Genomic DNA, 21,588 nt, shown 5'->3' with positions numbered 1-21,588 from the left:
TTGATGAATTTCCAGCCATGGAAAACTGGATATTGCTGAGATAGCCAAAAATAAGCTGCAGTTTTTTATAATGTTCAGTTTTTTCAGTTCAGTTTATCACTTTGAGATCATTTGGGTTTTTCTTGGCAAAGATACTAGAGTAATTTGCCAGTTCCTTTTATAACTCATTTCAAAGATGAGTAAGCAGGGTTGAGTGACTTGCTCACGGTCATACAGGTTAGGAAGCATTCCTGACTCCAGGCTTGGTACTCTATCCACTGTGCTACCTTAATTTACCTCGGTCCAGGATAACAGGGTCTAGAGATAATGGGAGTGAATTGTTTGAGGTGACTAGTATGATTGATTGAATCACAGAGCACTGGGGGAAAGTAAGGTATCAGAGGACTGCCAAGAGGAAATGGGAGGGGAACAGGTTATGAAGAGTCCAGAATGATTTTATATTTGGCCCTTATGGCAATAGGAGATCCATTAGAATTTGACTTGGGATGAAGGGTAACTCTGCTTGAGGATGTTGGAATAGTTGAGAAATGAGGTGATAAGGGCCTGTAAGTTCATGGTAGCAGTGCTGGAGGAGAGAAGGAAACATAAAGGTAGAAATGGTTCATTGGATATGGGGGAGGGATGGCAGGAGGGGGAGAGATTGAGAGAGTAAAAAGTTGAATGACAAGTTTTTAGCCTGGGGAACAGGAAATTGAAGGAATTGGGCAGAAAGATTGCATGTTCACTTTTGGATGTGGTGAGTTTAACATGACAATGGAAATGACCAGTTCAAGATGCCTAATGAAGATTGGAAGCCAACAGCATTAGGGCTGGACAATTAGATCTAAGAATCATCTGCACAGAGATGATTATTGAATCACTGGAAGCTGATGAGACATTTTCAAGAGGAGATGAGAGGAGAAACCTGCCTTGGGAAACAGTGGGCATGAAAATCCAAGAAAGGAGACTGAAAAGGGGCAGAAACTTAGAAAGTCACAGTGTCACACCCCAGAGAGGTTCAAAAGAATGAAAAATAAGGAAAGACCATTCATTAGATTGGGCAATTAAGAGATATTTGTAAGTTTAGAGAAGTTTCAGTTGAAGCCAGACTACAAAGAGTTAAAAGAATGAGAAAAATCAGGAGGCATCAGTTATAAAAGGGCTTTTCACAAAGAATTAGCTACAAGAGAATATAGAGATTGGATGATGCTAGTGAAGATGAAGTGAATATTCTTTTTAAAGATAGGGATCATGTGAGTGTGTAGGGGGAGGAGCCAGTAGGGAGATCTGAGTAATAGAGAAAGAAGAGAGGAGAAAAGGGAGTTCATGACATGGCTTCAGTTTTTCAGTAGGAATAATATAATAGTATGTCTAATAATAATTGAGAGTCTCTGTGTGCCTAGTATGAAGGTAGGAGTTGGGCAGGGGAGAGACTGAGGCAGAAACTTGATTTCATTGAGGTAAGAAGGGGTGAAATTTGAATGCTGGTGGAAAGAAGTCACCTCAATCTTGATTGGGTGATAAATGAATCTCAAAGGACAGAATACTGAGCAGTGTGGTAGGGGAAAATGCCTGGAAGGAGCAAAACTTGGGAGCAAGCAATATTCTCTCAGTGAGTAAAAGGATGACCTGCAACAAAATGGGTCTTGGGAGAAAGGAAATGAGCATTTATTAAGCACCTGAGATTTTACAAATATCTCATTTGATCCTCACAACAACTCTGGAAGATAAAAGGCTATTCTTATACCCATTTTACAGTTGGAGAAACTGAAATCAAGAGGTTACTTGCCCAGGATCTTATGTCTGAGGCTATATTTGAGCTCAGGTTTTCATGACTTCACTCCAGGCACAATGTTCTGTTTGTGTGCCACCAAGCTGCCCCATACCAAGAGTTCTTGATCTTATTTATGAGGACTTTGGCAACCACTTTGGACCACTCTGACAATCTATAGAAGATTCTACTTATTTTACTCTGCAGGATGGTAAGCATGGGAGATCATGTCTAGTATAGTTTGGGTAGATGGCTCTACATTGTGCAACATCCAGCTTGGTCTGCAACAGGGTGAAGCGAGTGCCTTCCCATCTGATTAGTTGGCTTAGTTGGTTTAATCTCGAATAGTATATTTGTTCAGTTAGCTTTTGCGCTCTTTCTCAATGACCAAACACAGTCTCAGTCAGATTAAGGCAACCACTTCACCTCATCTCTACAGTTAGTCTTGTCATTCTGTTTAAGTCTTGGACTGTCTCCTTCTCCAGCTCATTTGACAGATGAGGAACTGAGAAAAATAGGGTTAAGTGATTTGCACAGGGTCATACAACTAGTGTTTGGGATCAGATTTAAAATATGGAAGATGAGTCTGGCACTCTGGTATTTGTTATGTTACACAATCACCGACTAGTTTTTTGATTCCCGAGTAAATCATTTAAACTTGCTCAGCCCCAGTTTACTCATTGGCATTATTATTATTATAGCTATTTCCCAAGATTATGATCATCAAAGGTTCAGACTTAATGATTTTTATGGGGGAAGCAAAGAATAGTAAATTGGAAGGAAGCCAGGAAACTTTTATTCCTGGCTCTGCCACTTACTGTGACCATGCATGGGCAATTTCTCTGAACCTCTGTTCCTCATCCATTAATAGAAATGTTAACTTGACTTAACCTAAAAAGTAGGGTTGTTGAGAATGAAATGTTATCCTACCTTCATTTTTATATTGGATGGTAAAGGATATTTTCTTATATATGGTAACTTTCTATACATGTATACACAAGCCTATGGCACATTCAGAGCAGGTGTTAACTTTTGAGCCATAATTTCCTTATCTTTAAATTTGGGATAAATTAAGGTAGGCTGAACAACTTAAAATGATTGCTCAAGAGCTAGGTAGTTCTTTTTGACTCCAGCCTCCACCCTTTTCTACAAAATCTGGCTCTGTTTAGAAGAAAGTAGTTGACCACGTTATAAATGTTATTGAAATATCTTGTTTCCTTCTCAAATTGGGCAGACTGAAGTTTCTGTTTCCTGTGGTGGTTTTGCTCCACTTTATTGGGTAAGACTGTCAACTTGAAGTAGCCTTTTGACTTGCTTAAGGCTTGGAAATTGTATTTTTGGTGTTATTTTGGCCATTTGAGAAAGTTGGAGTAGAGCCTTTCCTGTGTAGGTTTGGATAAGTCAGGCTTAAATCCAGGGAGACAGCTGTTCCTCTTCCCTCTCTTCTGCCAAAGAGGATGATTGCACATTCACAAAATTCATGATCAATGTGTGTGTAATATTTTTGGATGTTGAAAAACAGATCAGTAATTCTTCATAGACACTGGTAAGGAGAAGCCAAGCTGTTCTGCTAGATCATCTCATTACTCATTCAGTAGAGAGCCTTTGCCTCAATACTTTTTTGCAGTGACCTTGAGCATGATACTTTTTTGGCCTTTGTTTTTTCATTTGTAAAATATGGTGAAGTTGGTTAGATTTGCTAGAAGGGCCTTTTCCCTGTATTAAATATCACATTGATGCTTTAAAAAAATGTTTGTTTCCCAATGATTTCCATCAACCATAATAAACCCTGTCTTGTAATGGGTAGAATCTTCAAAAAAAATCTGGACGTTAGTCATGTCTGAAAATACATGTTCTCCCACTAATGCTTTTGCCAAGAGGAAGAAGATTGTTTCACCTTTGGTCACTGCCTTGATATATAGTGCTAGATGATCTCTTAAGGGACTTCCATGGCACTGAGGATTGATTGTAAGAAACTATAATAGAATATCCTAGGTACTGGGGATACATTCCGTTAGTGATGGGAATTTGGCCCTACTTTATTTCAGGAAGAGAACTAGGGAGACATAATTCTCTTCTCTCTTGCCCTCTGTTTTCCTTGTTGCTTTGAGGAGGTTCTGGCAGGAGCTTATCAAGAAAGGATTGTGAAAAAGTTTCAGTAAACAAAAGAATATGGTCCCAGAGTTGGAACCCAAATGTAGACAAACGTAGGCCATCAAACTTCAAATAAATTACATAAGGAGTGGAAGGAGTAAATAGAACCTTCTGTCTGCCAGGCACTACGTGCTAAGTATTGTTTATAAATATCTCATGATCTTTGTGTGGTCACAATAAGTGACTTGCCTCAGTTCATACTGCTAGGAAGTGTGGAGCAAAATTTGAACTCTCACTTTTCTGATTTCTATCTCTTCTATCCTTTGGTTTCTTTGCAAAATGACTCATTTATTGTTTTTTTTTTTGCTGAGACAATTGGGGCAAGTGACTTGCCCATGGTCACACAGCTAGGAAGTATTAAGTGTCAAGAGATCAAATTTGAACTCCTGACTTCAAGATTAGTGCTTTATCCACTGCGCCACCTAGCTGCCCTGATGAAAAGATCTTTTAAAATTTTTTAAAAAGCTGAAAAGTTGTATTACTATTAAAGTAATCTAACTTTATTTAATTTATCCAAAAGATAAGTTTTCTATCTAAAGCTTTTATTCTATGTTTGCAATATTCATTTTTCTAAGATTTTGTGTTGCAATTTTTTCTCCCTCTTCTCTCCCTTCTACCCAAAGCAGCAAGCAATCTGATATAGGTTATACATGTACAATGACGTTTAACATATTTCTACATGAATCATGTTGTGAAAGAAGAATCGGAACAAAATGTTCTGCAAAATGATTTGCTCTCTTTGGATGTGAATAACATTTTCCGTTTGAGCCTTTTAGAATCGTCTGAGTTGATCATCACAATCTTGCTGTTGCTGTGTACAACATTCTCCTGATTCTGCTCACTTCACTCAGCATCAGTTTGTGTATGTCTTTCCAGGTTTTTCTGAAATCTTCCAGCCATTGATACTGGGCTAGATTTATGTTCTGTGATCTTTAGATAATATTCTATTGTATTCCTATTCTGCAACTTGTTCAGCCATTCCCCAATTGATGGGCTTCTCCTCAATTCTCAATTCTTTGTCACCACAAAATGAGCTACTAAATTTTTGTATATGTAGGTTTCTTTTTTCTTTCTTATCTCTGTGGAGTACAGGCCTCATAGTGGGTTTTTAGCTGGATTGAAGGGTATGCCGTTTTGGGATTCCATTGCTCTCCAAGAATGCTTTATCAGTATTCCAATGTTATCTCATCATCTCCAACATTCATCTTTTTCCTTTTCTGTCATATTAGTCAGTCTGATAAGTATGAGGTGGTTTTGCATTTTTCTAATCAATAGTGATTTAGGAATTTTTGACATAGACAACATAGACTATAGATAGCCTTGCTTTCTTCATCTGAAAATTGCATATTCATATCCTTTGACCATTTGTCAGTTGGAGAAGGTTATTGATAAAGATTAAAATTACAGTGATTCATGCACATAGATTCTGATGGCCCTTGCAATAAAGGGACTGCTAGTCAGGTAGATTTCTTAAATTTCAATTTCTGTTATCCTCTAAGTGAGCTTTTAGTAAGATTTTATCTATCAACTTCTCCATTACTCATAAACTTAAGTGTCTGAAGAGCTTGGGTCTTTTGCATTAGTAAAATGCTTTGCTTGCTTTGGACTTCAAAATCTCTTCTCATCCTTTAAAATTGACATCTAGCTCAGGACAGAAGAAGGCACTTGCAAAGCAAACCTGTCTTTTTTTTTTTTTTTTTTTGACAGTCTCTTAGAGCTATGTCTGGAGCTGATTATGTGAAGTTCAACTATTCTGACATTGAAGATAGGGAGAAAGGTGAAAAGGGTATAACTTGGAAGTAAAAAGAAGACCTTTGCCAGAAGTATAAGCCTCTACACTGATCGAGAAGGAAAGAGCTTTTCTTGACCTATAAATACTATGTTTGTCAAACTTGAATAGCCAATTATAATTTGGTTGGTCTTGTGATTCCCTTTGATAGCTGTCTCTTGGCATTCTATTGGATATTGAAGAAGGCTCAGTAAATGGCTCTCTATTCACAGGTTAGGGATCAGATTAGGTGGGGTCTTATTTTGAGTCTGCTGCTTTTAAATTGTTTGTTGAAAGAAATCTTGAAGGGAAGTTGCCAATCATTGAGCTGTATTTTCTCCCAGATCACTCTGATGGTGCTAATGGATAATTCTGACCTCTTGCTCATGGCTGTAGCTGGTCAATCATCTCATTTACCAGAGAACATCTGCTGCAAGAAAGAGTGAGGTGGCTGCTGTGTCAGATAACTTGATAACCACAACTTTCTTGGTGGGACTAAGAACACATAGGAACAATTATCCTATGGGCAACTAGTACACGGTGAACGCTAAGATAGTTGAAGAGTTCCTGTCAAGTTATTAGTGGCTACTTGACCTTTATTTTTTTCTGATCTTAAAAGATGACTTAAAAATAAATAAAAGCTTAAGTAAACTAAGGTTTTTCATTGTACCTCAGGCCATCTCTAGGCATGTCCTACATCTGTCCACTATACTCAGATGGTTCTAGAGGAGAAAGTAGCACAGCCCTCCCTCCCTCCCTCAAGTGCATGTCATCCATGCCATGGCAACTTCTCCCTGATGTCAAGAAAGAGGGACTAGCAATAAATCACAGCATAGCATGTGCCGATTCATCCTAAATGGAGCAGCATCAGTTTGTATATGTCTTTCCAGGTTTTTGTGATGTTCTGTGATCTTTAGGAAGTATTTAATGGTATCAGAATGACCATAAGCCAAGTGTCCTTACATAAGTCACTTCCTCAAACTTTTTTCTCCTCTGTAAAATGAGAGGACGATCCATCAGTTCTAAGCCCACACCCTGTACCTTCTGCTGCCTTTGGATTTTGTCCCATGAAGTAACAAGTATCTTACACAGACCATGGCATGGGAGGAGAGTTCAATTAATCAGAAACTCTGAATGGGAATTTCAGTAATTGTCCTGTTGCATCAGATAGCACCACCATTCTCGTGTTACTGGGCCCCTCACACTGCACCTTTTTCTTTTTTGCAGTACCTGGTGACTTGGGAAACCAGCTGGAAGCCAAGCTAGACAAGCCTACGGTGGTTCATTACCTTTGCTCCAAGAAGACGGACAGTTATTTTACCCTCTGGTTGAATTTAGAGCTGCTCCTTCCTGTCATCATCGACTGTTGGATCGATAACATCAAGTAGGCTTTATTCAAATCTATGGTTGGCACATTAGACGGGCCAGTTACTTCAGGAGTCGCCTCCATTAGGAAACAACCTCCTGACTGTTAGGGCAACCTCCTGGAGTCTCTTTGTAGGCCTTTGATAATTTCACAGTAGAGCAAGAAAGGTGGGAGCAGGATGACTCCAGATGGGCACCATGGGCAACTTGCTCTGAGCTTTTTTCTTTTTTCTTTCCTTCGCTTCCTCTTCCTTCCCTCTGTTCATTTCTTCTCTCCTTTTCTTTTTCCCTCCTTCCTTACCCTTTTGGATTTGTAAATTTTTTTTATTTGCTATCCTGAATTGAACCACTAAGTAAGATGAATGTTTCTGTCCCCATTCCCTCCTGTACCCAAAAAATGACATTACGTGAATTAACTTTGGGATTTTCAAATTGTGGGCCTCAGTTTCCTATAGAGGTCTCCAGAGTGGATGCAGGTATGTTGGATGTCAAAGTGCTCTCCCAGCCCTACTGTAGCCCTGCCTCACAAAGGGATGAAGGAGGAGGGGTAATCCCAGTCTTTAGTATGGGAAAACCAGAAAATACAAGAAAGTCACGTTTCTCAGAGGCCAGTAAAAAGATGGGAAGAGATCTTGGGGTTCTGTATCATACACTAGATTGGGTGCCTCTCAGTAGTCAAGTCTCTGAATTTGTTCAGCCAATACTGAAACGGGGGGGGGGGGGGGGGGGGGGGGGAACTTCTGACTTCCTTGGGGAGCTTGATGCTCCTGCACAGAAGTCCTCAGTGGAATATCTCATTTTGGAAGTGGTGGTGCTATCTGATGCAATCCTTGGTCTCAGAAGGCAAAGTTACACTAAGCCTCCTCTTCATTCAGCACAAGGACACAGGGGAGAAAATGGCACTGTCTTTGCCAGTAAGGAGCTTAGATGGATAGAATGTTGCAGGGTCCCTTGGGACTGAGCTATCAATTTTTGGTCTAAGTCACTTTCAGAAATAAAAATACTTCTACTTTGCCTTCAAAAACAGTGATAATTTTTTGTGTTCTAAGCTGTGCCTTCGATTATAACCAAAATCTTTATGAATGTTCTATCCAAGCCTTCAACCAGATGGTTTCTAGTGCAGCCATGGGGAAGGAAAATGTATAGCGCTTAGTGTCGGGAGAACAGAATTTTAGTCACACTTGGAGACTATGTAAGTTTTTGTCTGCAATATCATTGCCTTTCAAGTGGAAAGTTTTATGACATTGGACTGAATCGGTTCCTTTCATCATAGACAAGGATAAGTGAATATCTTGGCTATGGATTTGAACTTCAAGGCTCATTGTATTATGAAGTCTAAGGACAAGGAATATTCATCTTCACCCCCATCCCCCAACTATTTATTTCTCAGTTACACGACCAGCATGGATGGTACTATCCATTTTCTAGTTCTGTAATTCTGTCAAAAGGCAAAATATCCTCCACTGGGACTCGCACACTTGCAGTTCAGACTAATGATGTATCTCTTCTTGGTGGCCATCAGTTTTGGTTACAGCTTCTTTAGTTCAGTAAAAACACAGGGCCACAGGGCTCTTGTCAATACCTTTTGGATGTTTTTCCCACTATTCTGCTGGGATCATTTGCAACAACTGTTGTTTCTTTGGGCTAAATCCTCCAGTTAGGTTATTGTGGCCTTGTATGGAAGATGATAAAAAGAGCCTCTGTTAGGTTAGGGCAGTTCTCTCTAAGAATCCATCTGAGGTCTTGATAATAGTAATGCAAAAGAAAGCTTGAATGAATAGGAAGTTAATTTGTCTATAAATGAGAATGAAGGCTCCCTTCCAAGTTTGGTTTTAGGAAATGATTCTACTTCACACTTGTTAGACATCTTTTGATTCAGTAGGGAAGGTAGATATTAGAATCATGTACTCATAGAATTGGAAAAGACTTCATTTAAAATAATCATACAAAATAATAAATAACATGAGAAATTAGGACCCTTAGAGTAGAAACAATAGCTTTGCTGGAATGTAAAACATATAAAGATTAACAAGTTGGGAGAAAGAATTGGATTCTGAGGGTCTTCAAATGTGTTCTACTTGTCTATGAGAGCAGTGTTTGGTGGCAAAGGTGTTTCCTAGGAGGTGAATCTCCTCATTGTGGCATTTTATTTACATTATTTACAATTTCACTACCTTAAGGAAATGGTGATTATTGCTTTCAGAAAGGGAAAAACAAAACAAAACATTTCCCATTTTTCAGTATGATTAGCTTATATAGGCAGGTCAGTTCTTGATGGTTTGTCATAATGGCCTTTCATTTTTATTTTTTCTACTTTGGTAGTGGTTTTGATGTTTGTTTTAACAAGACACCTAAGATTATTTCACATTTAGATTTGGTTAAGGTTTATATGTTTGTAGACGGCTTAAATACTACCCTCTGCCACTATTGGTTGAGACTGAGGGCCATTTTGTATTTTGGTGGGTTTTTTCTGGATTTCTATGGCCAAAAGAATCGTCTAGTACAGGCAGGCCACTTCATTTTGTTTTGTTTCTTTTATTTCCTCCTAGATTTCTGTGTATCCATTCCATTCAATTTCTAATTACTTCATAACATTATGCTGGGGTCAGTGGGGTGTCCACTTGAGTCACCCAATTCTCATTTGTGCCTCCAAGAAGCAGTCACACACAGAGCCATAATTAACTTCAGTAGATGGCCCAAAACAGGTTAAGGGTAACTAAAAAGCCTCAAACTAGTAAGTGAGATGGGGGGATATTCCCAGCATGATTTATCCTGGATGAGAGTGATTTGTTCAGATGGCCATGAAGTCTGTTGAAGCACACACTATGGAGCGTGGCCTGAAGATGTCCATATCATCCACTGCATCCCAGACCATCGCATTTCTGTCAGTCTAGGTCATAATTAATTTGGGGGCTCATACAACTAGAAGAGGCCTTAGAATATAGCCCTCTCCTCTAACTTATGTCCAAGCTCCCAGAGAAAGATGGGAAGAAGCAGAAATGAGACTTGAAACCAGGACTTAACTCTCATAACTTGCTTTAACTTCACTTTTCTTTGCACATTCATGTTCCATATTCTCTGCTGCTCAGGGTCTTTGTTCAGTTTCTTTTGGGCTGTTTCCTTTTGAGCAACCTCCTTCTGACTGAAGAAAATTAGTTCCTTTTCAGCATTATCTCAGTGTGGCAAAGGGGAACTTGTATATGGATTGGTTTGGCCATGAGTCCTCAAGAATGGCTGTTTGAATGTATACATATATTGTATTTAACTTTAACATATTTAACATGTATTGGTCAATCTGCCATCTAGGGGAGGGGGTGAGGAGAAAGAGGGGAAAAATTGGAACAAAAGATTTGCAATTGTCAATGCTGAAAAATTACCCATGCATATGTCTTGTAAATAAAGCTATTTAAAAAAAAAATGGCTGTTTGATCTGGATATATTGTCATTTTCATGTGACATCATTCACATGCTTTATGGACTTTTGAATATATACACGTTCTGAAGAATATAGTTTGACATTTGACTCTTGCCTACCCATGAGTAATTAATATTTTTCTGATTCTTTAGATCTATCCTTATTTGTGTGAAAATGTTTTCTAATTGTGATATACTTTTTTTTGCTGAGGCAATTGGGGTTAAGTGACTTAGCTATGTGTCCCTGAGCAAGTCACTTAACCCCAATTGCCATCATAAAAAGAGCTGCTATATTTTTGCATATGTGAATCCTTTCCCCTTTTTTTATTATCTCCTTGGGAAACAGAGCCAGTAGTGAGACTGCTGGGTCAAAAGCCTATGCACAATCTGTTATGTCAGGATTAAGGAATGGATAACATCTTATATTTGCTTCAAAACTTCGCTCCCCATTATTTTCTGTATTTCAGTATTATTGGGCACTTTCAGGTAGTTAATTGTGTCTAATGTTTTGACTTCCAACAGGTTAATATATAATAGAACCACCAGGACTACTCATTCCCCAGATGGTGTGGATGTGAGGATTCCTGGCTTTGGAGACACCTTTTCTGTGGAATACTTAGATCCTAGCAAAGTTGCTGTTGGTAGGTAGTATCCTGTCCCTCTGGTACCTTTCTCCTAGTTTTCTCAAGCATCTAAATAGAAACTGCTTGTTTTTATTCTTGTGAGAACAAAATTTGTGAGATTGAAATCCATGCATTTATAGTTTATGTAAAAACATTTCCTCATTCATTCTCATTTGATCCTCACAATGGGTTCTGCAAAGTAAGAAGGCCAGCTTTTATTATCCCTGGTTTCCACATGAGGAAACAAGGTAATTTGCTCAACTTCACAGTGACAAGATTTTAGGCTTGAATTCCACCTTTACCTTTATAAAATACTGTTATGTACCTGATTAAGTCTCAATAATAACAATAATGATAATGATATAATAATAATGCTGCCTACTAAAACAAGATAGCTGTGGGGAAATTCAAAGATCTAAAAACTTGTTGTGGTTTTAGGGTTTGGTTGTTATGTAAGCAGCATGCCTGAGTGTATAAGGCATTGTTTTAGTTTTTCTGGGGATACTTTGTCTCGATCCTGAGGGAGCTATACAGTCTTAACACATTCAGAGATTGGTTGCTAACAGGTGTCTCTTGGGTGATAGATGAGGATGACTAAGACAGAGGTCCTAAAGTACTATCAAGTTTGGAGCTTGAAGGCATGGGTATGGGCCCAAAGTAATCTGGGAAGTGACCAACCTTAAGGAAAGAGGAAGAAAAAGCCAATTTTCCAGGAAAGTGAATGGAAGGATGAAATTCTTGCCTTTGGCAAGAGTCGGCAGGAGGCAGAGGGAAATGGGGTCAGAAACACAGAATCAACACAGGATCGATAACTCCAGGCTTGGCTCACAGGCTGGGTCACCATGTTGTTGCCCAAGTCCAAATCCAGTGCTCTTACAAGTTGTGACTTTCAAAGGTGCCACAGACGCTTGGGAACCCGGACTGGGAGTCAAGGATCTTGGTACTAATGTGGGTTATCTCTGGCAAATTACTTTTGAAGGTCTCCTCTGGGTTGGGCTAGCCGGCCCCTGAGGGCCTTCCTTGATCTCAGTCAATGAGCTCCTGTTTCCTGGAAGATGCTGTTTTTTTTTTTTTTGTTTGTTTGTTTGTTTGTTTTGTTTTTGTTTTTGTTTTTTGTTTTTTTTTTTGAGAAGTGCTGTGAAGTCTTGCTTCTGGGTAAAGGTTAATTGATGCTATGCTAGTATCATATGATTTTCCACCTCTCCCCCCCAGATTCAGAGAGCTGAATTCAGAGCTCAGAGAGCTCCTTTTCTTCTACCTTAAAGATCAACTTCTCAAAACAAAACTTTTAATTTTGAAAAATGGGAAAAAAATGAGAAGGATAAAGTGCTCATGATGCTAGATTATAACTTAATCTGTCATCAAGGCCAACATCATGAGGCTTAGATTGGTTGGGGTCATTGCTAATGGTTGTTGAGGGTAAAAGGACAAGATTTAGTTGGAGAATCTGGATTCTCATCTTTTTGGCTGTCCCATTTATTGCCTGTGTGATCTTGGGTAAACCATTTCATCTTTTAACATGGAACGCTTAGCTTAATATCCCTTTAAGCTTTATTTTTTATATTATAATTTTATTTTATATTAAGCTTTTCTGTGTGTGCAAAACTAAAGTTTCCTGACTCCTTCAATCGGGGGATCTTTCCATTATGGCACTATATACCTTCCCAGCTGGTTTTGAAATTGGATAATAAGGCAGTGTGTGGTAGTTATTGGGTGATATTTATAACGGAATAAATTTTTGACACTCTGCTTTATAGTTAGAAATAATTTTATTTCCTTGGACTTTCTGGGATTAATTTCTAATTATGTTTGCAGAACATGGCAGCCAATCTGATATGGTTTCATGGCACAAGAAGGGATTGTGATGGGCCACAGACTGCCATGTTCATGCCAGCTCTGAGGATTCATAGACTGGCATTATCACAAATTTCTAGTTAGAAGGCCCTGTGGGAATAATCTATGGTCCATTCTCTTCATCCTATAGGTGAAGAAATGGAACATTCTTGCCCATGTGCTGTTTCTCATTTCCCCTCACAGGATGATAGCTGTTTGATCAAATGAGAGTAGTTGGCATTCTCATGTTTGGCATCAAATCCTATTTCTCATTGGACCGTTGACAGTGAGCCATGTTATAGAACTGAAATGGTCCCAGGAACCACTCACTGATTATTTTTGTGCTTTCTGTCATTCACAGGAGCTTATTTCTCTACTCTGGTAGAGAGTCTTGCGAGCTGGGGTTACAAGAGAGGACATGATGTCCGAGCAGCTCCCTATGACTGGCGAAGAGCCCCAAGTAAGTGCCATTGACTTGAATGCCCAGGTTTTGTGTGTGACAGAGGAATGTCTTGTGTTACCCTTCCTGTAAGTCACTAAGGAGATGATCTTTACATTCCTCTGAACCTGAATCATTCTGTTTTATGTTCTATTAGAAGAATGAGACTTTTGCAGGGAAAGCTAAAAAAAAAAACTTGGTTATTCACCCCTCTTCTCTCGTTTTACCCCCCCCCCCCAAAAAAAAAAAGGCAGAAATATAGGTCCTACCTGTCATTTCCTCATCTCTCCGGTTCTTACAGCTAGTTCAATGGATAACTTTTGGGGAGATTTCTTTCTCCCATTTTTTAATCTGTACCTACCTCACTTTCTCTCATAGATGAAAATAAATACTATTTCCAAGCCCTCCGCGAGATGATTGAGAAGATGTATGAGGAGTACGGAAGCCCTGTTGTCCTTGTTGTCCATAGCATGGGCAACATGTATACACTTTACTTCCTCAACCATCAGTCGCAGGACTGGAAAGACAAGTACATTCATTCTTTTGTGTCATTGGGTGCTCCCTGGGGAGGAGTGGCCAAGACCCTGCGCGTCCTAGCTTCAGGTAGGTTCCTCCTGGGAAGGGGCAAGTGGAGATGGGGGTGAAAGGCTAAGGTCATGAGGTGGGAGGCTATCATCCCTAATTTATAGGATTAGGATATTAGGACCTTCTTGCCAGGTTAACTAACCCTGTGGGAGTCCATTGAGGTGTCACTTCTTGGTTGTCTTTCTAAAGGGAGCTCTTGTTTTCAGATGCACTGCCAGCTTCTGCTCTTGGGAACAAAAGCCAGATTCTGCTCTTTCCTTGTGAATGTGGCACGTGGCTGGTCATTCATGGCTAGTTGTTGTTTGCTGTCTTGTCAGCTCTTTTGTCTTTCCTACTTTGTATTGGGGTAACTGATTCAACTAGAAACTGTGGCCACGTTGTTTGTGTTGGGGATAGAGGTTTTGGTTTTTTTTTTTTTTTTTTTTTTTTTTAGCATTTCCAAAGTGGAGTGCGATTCTCCTAACTTGAGTAAAGGTTCAGGTGCGACTTGGATCAGGACAGATATTTCCTGATCCTTTGTATGTCTTTTTTCTTCCTAGCAAATTTATTTTATATACATTGTTTTATGAATTTGGGGAGAGAAATTGGAGCAAAAAGGAAAAACCATGGGAGGAATTAAAAAACATGTGAATATAGCATTTGTTGATTTGCATTCAATCTTTATAATTCTTTTTCTGGATGCAGATGGCATTTTCTGTCCCCAGTCTATTAGGATTGTTTTGAATCACTGAACCAATGAGAAGAACCAAGTCTTTCATAGCTGACTTTGGATCTTATTGCAGTTAAGATAGCATTTGTCTTGACAACCCAGCCAAGCCAAGGAGGGAGTTAATGAATTCATAGTTCACTGAAGCTGTTGATCATTTGGCGGGAGGCAACATAGCAGAAAGCTTGTTCAGATCCAGAACTGATAGTAGTTTATGATGTTTTTACTTTTCTACTCTAAGGTTTAATATCCTCATCTTACCGGAGATATAGTAGTCTTACTTTATATTGTTGTTGCTAGGCTCCAGTCAGTTAATGTTGGGCATAGTAGGTAGAGTTCAGGAAGACCTGGATCCTGCTTTAGAATCCCTGATACTTGAGTGGGTCTCAGTTCCTCCTACAAATGAAGATGTTGAACTTGTAGGCTCCTCGGGGCACTTTACAGTTATTGTAGTGTCAGCTATTTAAAGTGCTCTGCAAACTTTCAAGCACTGTATTCTTTGCCCTTTCCTGAGCAGAAAGTCACAAGTCCAGTTAGTGATTTTCATTTGCTATTATTGCTACATAGATGTTGGGGCTCATCTTCAGAGTTAAGGAATGTACTTTTGAGATCAATGAGATTAATCTCATTTCACTTTGAAATGATCTGAAGCAAAGGAGTATATTTATGATGCCAATAAGTGATAGAGCTCAGACCTGGATATGGGTCCGGACCTTTCCCTACATTTCTCATTGATACTTATGCAGAGGAAGGGACATAAAGCATTGACAGTAGTTGTTTATCTTGCTGGGTTCTGGAGTGGGAATGTATGAGAATTTCCCAGACCAGCATGTGTTTGCTCCACATCTCCCAGGAGACCTTCAGGTCATAGTTGTCAGAGCTATCCCCATCTTTAAATGAAGGGGTTGTAGATGGGCTCTGTCTGTTCTTGTGTTAGGCCTCAAGGGTTTTTTTTTCTCCTCCTCCTGGACAGTTATTTAGGAAGAGTTTTCTTTGCTCTTCTTAAGCTTGGGTATTGGTGATGTTATGATGCCATGTCTGCAATAATGGAGCCAACAGTAGCTCAGCAGAGAGGCTGTTGGGAGTTTGGTTCTCAAAGTCAGGTGTGGGCCTTTTGCCAAGTCAGTTCACCATCCTGTACATTGTATTGTTAATGATAAAATGCATATAAAATCTGGGTTTCCTTTGAGCTCTATGCATTGAACTTTGGATTCCCTTGCCTTCTGCTTTGTGGATCAGTGGTGACACCTGGTGGTTCCTAGCTTTAAATTTTTTCATGGATACTGCCTGGAGAGAGGTGGATAGTCTTCAATTATTTCATCCTTGAGCTTCCCTTCTTTTGGATACTTTGGAGCTCAATCCAGTCCTCTGGAATCCTACTCTATGCCTGAAGTAGCACCTCAGTGAGAGCTCTCTACAAGGGTAGGGGTGCCTAAGCCAGAATGGTCAGAGACAATGGCCAATGGGAAGCAAATCCTCCTTGACCCTTCTCTGAAAGGTGAAAGGACTCCTATCAGTACAGACCTGAGCCTTCACATACCCAGACTCTGGATGGGTCCGTAGATGTCTACTCACCCCCCTCTCTCCCTGATAGCCCATTTCTAGGTCTTGGTGACCTGAGAGATGCTAGAAAGTTTGCTTAATGGGCAGGAAGGGACAGTCAGATGGCTTTAACCAAAGTCTTTACCCTACTACAGGAGACAACAACAGAATTTCTGTCATCAGTCCTCTAAAAATCAGAGAGCAACAGAGATCGGCCGTCTCAACCAGTTGGCTGCTTCCCTACAATTATACCTGGTCCTCGGAGAAGGTCTTTGTGAGAACCCCCAAAGCCAACTACACCCTCCGGGACTACCAGAAGTTCTATAAGGATATTGACTTTGAGGATGGCTGGTTCATGAGACAAGACACAGAGCCCCTGGTCTACCAGATGACGCCCCCTGGGGTACGGCTACATTGCCTCTATGGTACTGGGGTGCCGACCCCAGACTCTTTCTATTATGAAAGCTTTTCAGAACGAGAACCCAAAGTCTTCTCTGGCGATGGTGATGGCACAGTGAACCTGGAGAGCTCCCTGCACTGCCAGACGTGGGTGCACCAGCAGCAGCAGGAGGTGACCCTCTTAGAGCTCAAGGGCAACGAACACATCCAGATGCTCTCCAATGAGACGGTTCTCGCCTACCTGAAAAGTGTTCTCTTTGGTTTGTGATGCTGTGTCCTGCAGCCTCCACACTCCGTCACCCTGGATGCCTTCCCTTCCATCCCAATGAGGGGGAAATGCTGCTTCACTGTCTCAAAGGTGTTTGTGTGTTAATTTATTTTTAATTTTTGGACTTTTTAAAGTTTCGAACTGGGCCTTTCCCTACAGACCACGATTACTTTTATCATTTTAATGTGAATGAGATCTCGGCTCTGCATCAGTGATGTACATTCTCTTTCCTGGCCTTACCGTCTCATTTGGTCTGCTTTGGGGTCGAATCCACACAGTGAGCCTGTTTTCCTGAAGGGAACAAGTGTGATTTTTCATAGCGTGTTTGTAGAGTGGACACAAAGAGATCAGTCTCGGATCATTAGAAAGGCTTCACATCTTTTCTGCCTTTTGGGTTCTAATTTTATTTTAAATTCTCCTTGTTTGGGGAATCGGGAGTATGGGCAATAACACACTTGGCCGACCCTACTTCAAGAGAGAAATCCAGTTGTTTGTTGCTGGTGCTGCCACAGGCTTCCGCCTCTCCAGAGTGAGAGGGAGGGAGGGATATCAATACTGCCAAAACCAGTCTCCAGGCCAGGGCCCTCTTACGCAATACAACACAAGTGGTCATTCAAAGCTGGCTGTAATAATGCTTCCCTTCCTTTCCTGCCCCACTCCCCAAGCTTTGGATTGGGTAAAGCAATCATATGATCTGTTCTTCTGCTCCCCAGGACATGTGGGTTCCATCTTTGCTTTTGACCCAGCAGTTTCCTGTGCCCTCTGGCCTTCATTCTACCCTTTCCTCAAGTGGTAGGTGGAGGATCCGCTCACTGCTGTGGCTTTTTGTGCATCTGAGACTTTGGTTTGGATCTCCCCCCCCCCCCGGCCCCCCCCTTTCTATTTTTGAAGACTTTATTAACAGTGCGTAACTGCCAGACTCCTTTCCTCAGCACAATGGAAGAGAGAATTGTAGCCCTCATCAACTTCACATAGTATAATTTTAAAAAAAATCTTCTCTGGGAAGCATCCCGTCCCCTGGTGCTATTGTTTTATAGATTGGGGATTAAGGGAAAGAGTTTTATGTTCATACCAAAGTAGTTAATCATCCATGTATGTTTGAGTCGTTCTGCACAGGAGACAAACGGGCAGGTCACTGGTTTGGTCCCTCAACTGTTTACTGGCTAAGGGGTCCTACCAACATGGCTGGAAGAAATGTGGATGAGATTGTAGGTCTTACAATTCTGAAATACTGAATCCTCTTCAACCCATGAGTCTTAGACTGTACGGTCACTTTCAAGTTCCTTTAATTCTTCCTCCCATGACAGTCTTGTGGAGATTTTTGAGCCAAGTGACCATGTTGCTTGTATTGCTCATAAGAAATGATCCTCCCTGCCCCCATCCCTATGCCCTATGTATTTATATAACTTAATCATTGTTTAACTTGTGTAATGAGAAATCCTATTGGATCCTGGTCTTCAGGGTGTTTTTGGATCCCAGGGACAGGATCAAGCAGAAAACCACTTAACAGTTCAAGGACCAGGGGGCCCAGAAAATACTCTTGCTGAAAGATCTAGGACTGGTGTTTACTCCCTGAAAAGGGAATTTGCAGTTTAGCTTATAAACAGCATCAGGTTTTCCTACTACTTAAGCTGGATCCTATCCCACTTTCTTAAGCTGGATCTTATGGAAGAAGAAATGGGGTCAGCGTTGGTTTTATGGTGAACATAATAACCTTAAGTAATTTTCAATCCCCAGATTGATATGAGGGAGCTGACAGAGAAGCAAGGTTAAGATTTCTGCTTATAGCCCTATTTGTGCTCCAACGGAAGGAATCTAGGGTTCCAAGGAGATGGGGACTAGAAACCTAAAGCTCTTAGCTTTTGAAAAATGCATAGAGGCTCACCCCTTCCTGGTGTACATCTCTTGTAACTTCCACTTCTGTCTAACTGTGGCCACCTCCTCAGATTGCCAGCCTTCCTAATCTAGAACCTGTTCCAAGTATTTGCATTGACTTGCCAGGAGCAGATGATTTCAGACCCTCCTAACCTGGTCTGACCTCTAGGTGCTGCCTGATTTTGTGGGTCAGGAAGGGCTTAAAGACTCATGAATTGGTTAATAACTGACAAGGGCGATTTCCTGAGAACTTCCTGTGTACTTGTTGCACTGACAGGAGTTTACTTGGCATGCCATCCAGAGGGACCTCAAGGGCCACCTTTGTAAGCCCTATGTGGGTAGTGCAGGGGATTTTTCAAATCTCTGGTAATTTTGACAAGTTTTTCTATGAATTATAATCTAGAATCACAATGCAGATCATGTTTTTGAAGTAAATATTGTAACATTTTCAAAAAGAGGACTGAGACATTTCATGACCACCGAGCTAGAGTTGAAGTAAAAAGAAGTTGCTCACTCCATCACAAACAGCTTAGTTTTATGTTTTTGTGGGTTGACTTTTTCTTACCAAGGAGGGGAAAATGCAACTTTCTTAAAAAAAACCAAACTCTACAAAGAACTATGTTTTTGAGGACCAAATGTATTCTCTGACAATAAGATTGAAGAGAAAATGTCCAGCTCTCATCCTAAGAAGGTTAATATAATACACCTGTTGGGAACTCTGTAGGAAACAGTGCCTGTCGTTAGCTGTGACCTCAGATGCTGCAGTCGGTGAAATGGCCTCTGGAGGGAGCGGGGCCACCAAGGACGCAGAAGATGCCCTGGAGTGGATCCAGGGTCTGCTCCAAAAAAATCAGGGAATGTTTTGCCAGGACTTTGCTGCTCTATATTTTAACAGTATTTTATATGGAAACTATTGGATTTTATTGTATATCATATGCTCTATAAATATATGTGTGTGATGTGAGTGCTTATGTGCATATATCTTTTGGTCTGACTGACTTCACTGAGAAATTTTGCACATGTGTACTTTGAGACACTTCATGTATAGTAATAAAAGTAAATCTGATAAATCCAGGCATTTCTTGGTCAAATTCAAATCTGTCTTAAGCACGAGTTACATGTGGACTCAGGGCTGGGCGTGATTGGGTGGAAGAAGGGGTCTTCATCCTCGCACTCTATGGTCTCCCCACTGTCTCACATGGTAACTACCAGGATGTTTTCTAAGGGTATGAATCTCACTTGATCTGCTAATATCTTTAATAGTACGTTATCATAGGTCAATAAGATGAATTGTTTAAAAGGAAAGAACTGGCGTGAAACATCAACATTTTGGGGGTCCCCTTGAACCCTAATAGGATTAGGTATAAAAGCTGACAATTTATTGTCAGTTTTGCACTCAAAGCCCTTCAAATCCTGAGCCCTTCCTACCATTCTGGTTTTCTATGAATTTTCCTCCATGCACCCTATGAGCCAATGACTTCTATGCTATTCCTTTCACAAGACACAGTCTCCACACTTTGGGCAAGAACTGGGTACAGTACAGATGGCCTTCAGTAGAGAGGGCACTATTGGTAAGCAATGTTTGGGGATGGTGGGGAATATAGTCGAGTTGAAAACAAGCCCCTAAACTAGGAGAGCTTTCATTTACACTCCATGGTGCTGCATAGAGAAACAGTCCTGGTAAGGGACAGATGCCAAGGCGAGCAGAACAGATTTCCCCCATTTGTGTTCTCTGGATCTTTGCTCACACTGCCATAGCAAATGACCACAAGTAAGTTATGGGATAAAAAGGAAATGGTCAACAGAGACTTTAGAATTTATAAGGGATTGGGGAAGACTTAAAAAATAAAGCCAGGGAAACTGGAAGGCGAGATGAGGGAGAGCGTTCCAAGCATGGGGACAACCCTTGAGGATAGTTAGAGAGGAAGTTCTGTTCAAGGAATGGCATTGAAGCAGTGTTACTGAATGGAAGAGTGTGTGGAGGAGATAAGGTTTATGAAAACTGGAAAGGTGGCGGCTGGGGCAGCCAGGCTCAGTTTTTTAAGGATTTTCTTAGCTCGGGGAAGTGATAGCCTGGAATTTATTGAACAGGAATGATGGGGACCAACTCGGTGACCAATTCCTCCAGGAAGCAAGATACATCTATACTCGGTTCTCCCTAAAATCTGTCCATAGCTAGTCTGGTTCTCTCCTTTATTATCACATGGTTCTATCATAGTCATAGCTCGCCCTATTAAGTTAAAAGTTGATAGCGGTACATTGTAAACTTCTCTGTACAGAAGGAAGAAGTAAAGCCACGTAAGTCTTATGGTCCTGCCAATATAAGGAGGAATATTTAAACTCAGAATGGGCTGCTGATAAGAGAAACTAAGGACAAAATATTTTTTAAATAAAAATTTTTTAAATATTTAGATAATTTAAATATATTTTTAAAAGCCATGTATGGAGAAAAAACTTTCAACCTTTGCTTGAGGTCTAAAGAAGATAAAGAAAAGGCAGAGCTGCTTAATTTTCATTTTGTTTGCAAAGGAGAATGACCTTTTACATTGTAAATGGCCATAAGAAATGACTTGCAGGAGACTGGACCAACCTAAGTAATGTGATAATAAGAATTCCTAACTGCATTTCATGAATTCAAGTCGTCCGGAGCACATGAACTGCATCCTTGTCTCCTAAAAGTATTGGCTGTGTGTTGCTAAAAATAGGACTGGTGAACCACAAGATTGGAAAAAGAAAAAAACCCAAATTTCATAAAAAGAAAAGAGAAGGGAACTTGAAAATTATATAGACCAATAAGCTTGACTTTTCCCAGGAGAATTCTGGAATAATCACAGATAGAACTCTCACTTTTCCCTATGTTTCCCTTG

General features: G+C 40.4%; 1 protein-coding gene across 1 annotated transcript in view; it reads left to right on the top strand.

The window, feature by feature from the left end:
• Positions 1 to 19,786, top strand: part of PLA2G15 (phospholipase A2 group XV) — a 30,420-nt gene extending 10,634 nt beyond the window's left edge. The window contains exons 2-6 of the mRNA XM_031950218.1: positions 6,900 to 7,056; positions 10,974 to 11,092; positions 13,269 to 13,367; positions 13,725 to 13,949; positions 16,335 to 19,786. Coding sequence (XP_031806078.1) covers positions 6,900 to 7,056; positions 10,974 to 11,092; positions 13,269 to 13,367; positions 13,725 to 13,949; positions 16,335 to 16,846 — 1,112 coding nt within the window. The 3' untranslated portion in view covers positions 16,847 to 19,786. The remainder of the gene's footprint in view (positions 1 to 6,899; positions 7,057 to 10,973; positions 11,093 to 13,268; positions 13,368 to 13,724; positions 13,950 to 16,334) is intronic.
• Positions 19,787 to 21,588: the final 1,802 nt, after the last annotated feature.

The sequence above is a fragment of the Sarcophilus harrisii genome, chromosome 2 (genome assembly GCF_902635505.1).
Source record: "Sarcophilus harrisii chromosome 2, mSarHar1.11, whole genome shotgun sequence".
NCBI classification, from domain to species: Eukaryota; Metazoa; Chordata; class Mammalia; order Dasyuromorphia; family Dasyuridae; genus Sarcophilus; species Sarcophilus harrisii.
This window is presented reverse-complemented; position numbering and strand designations above follow the sequence as displayed.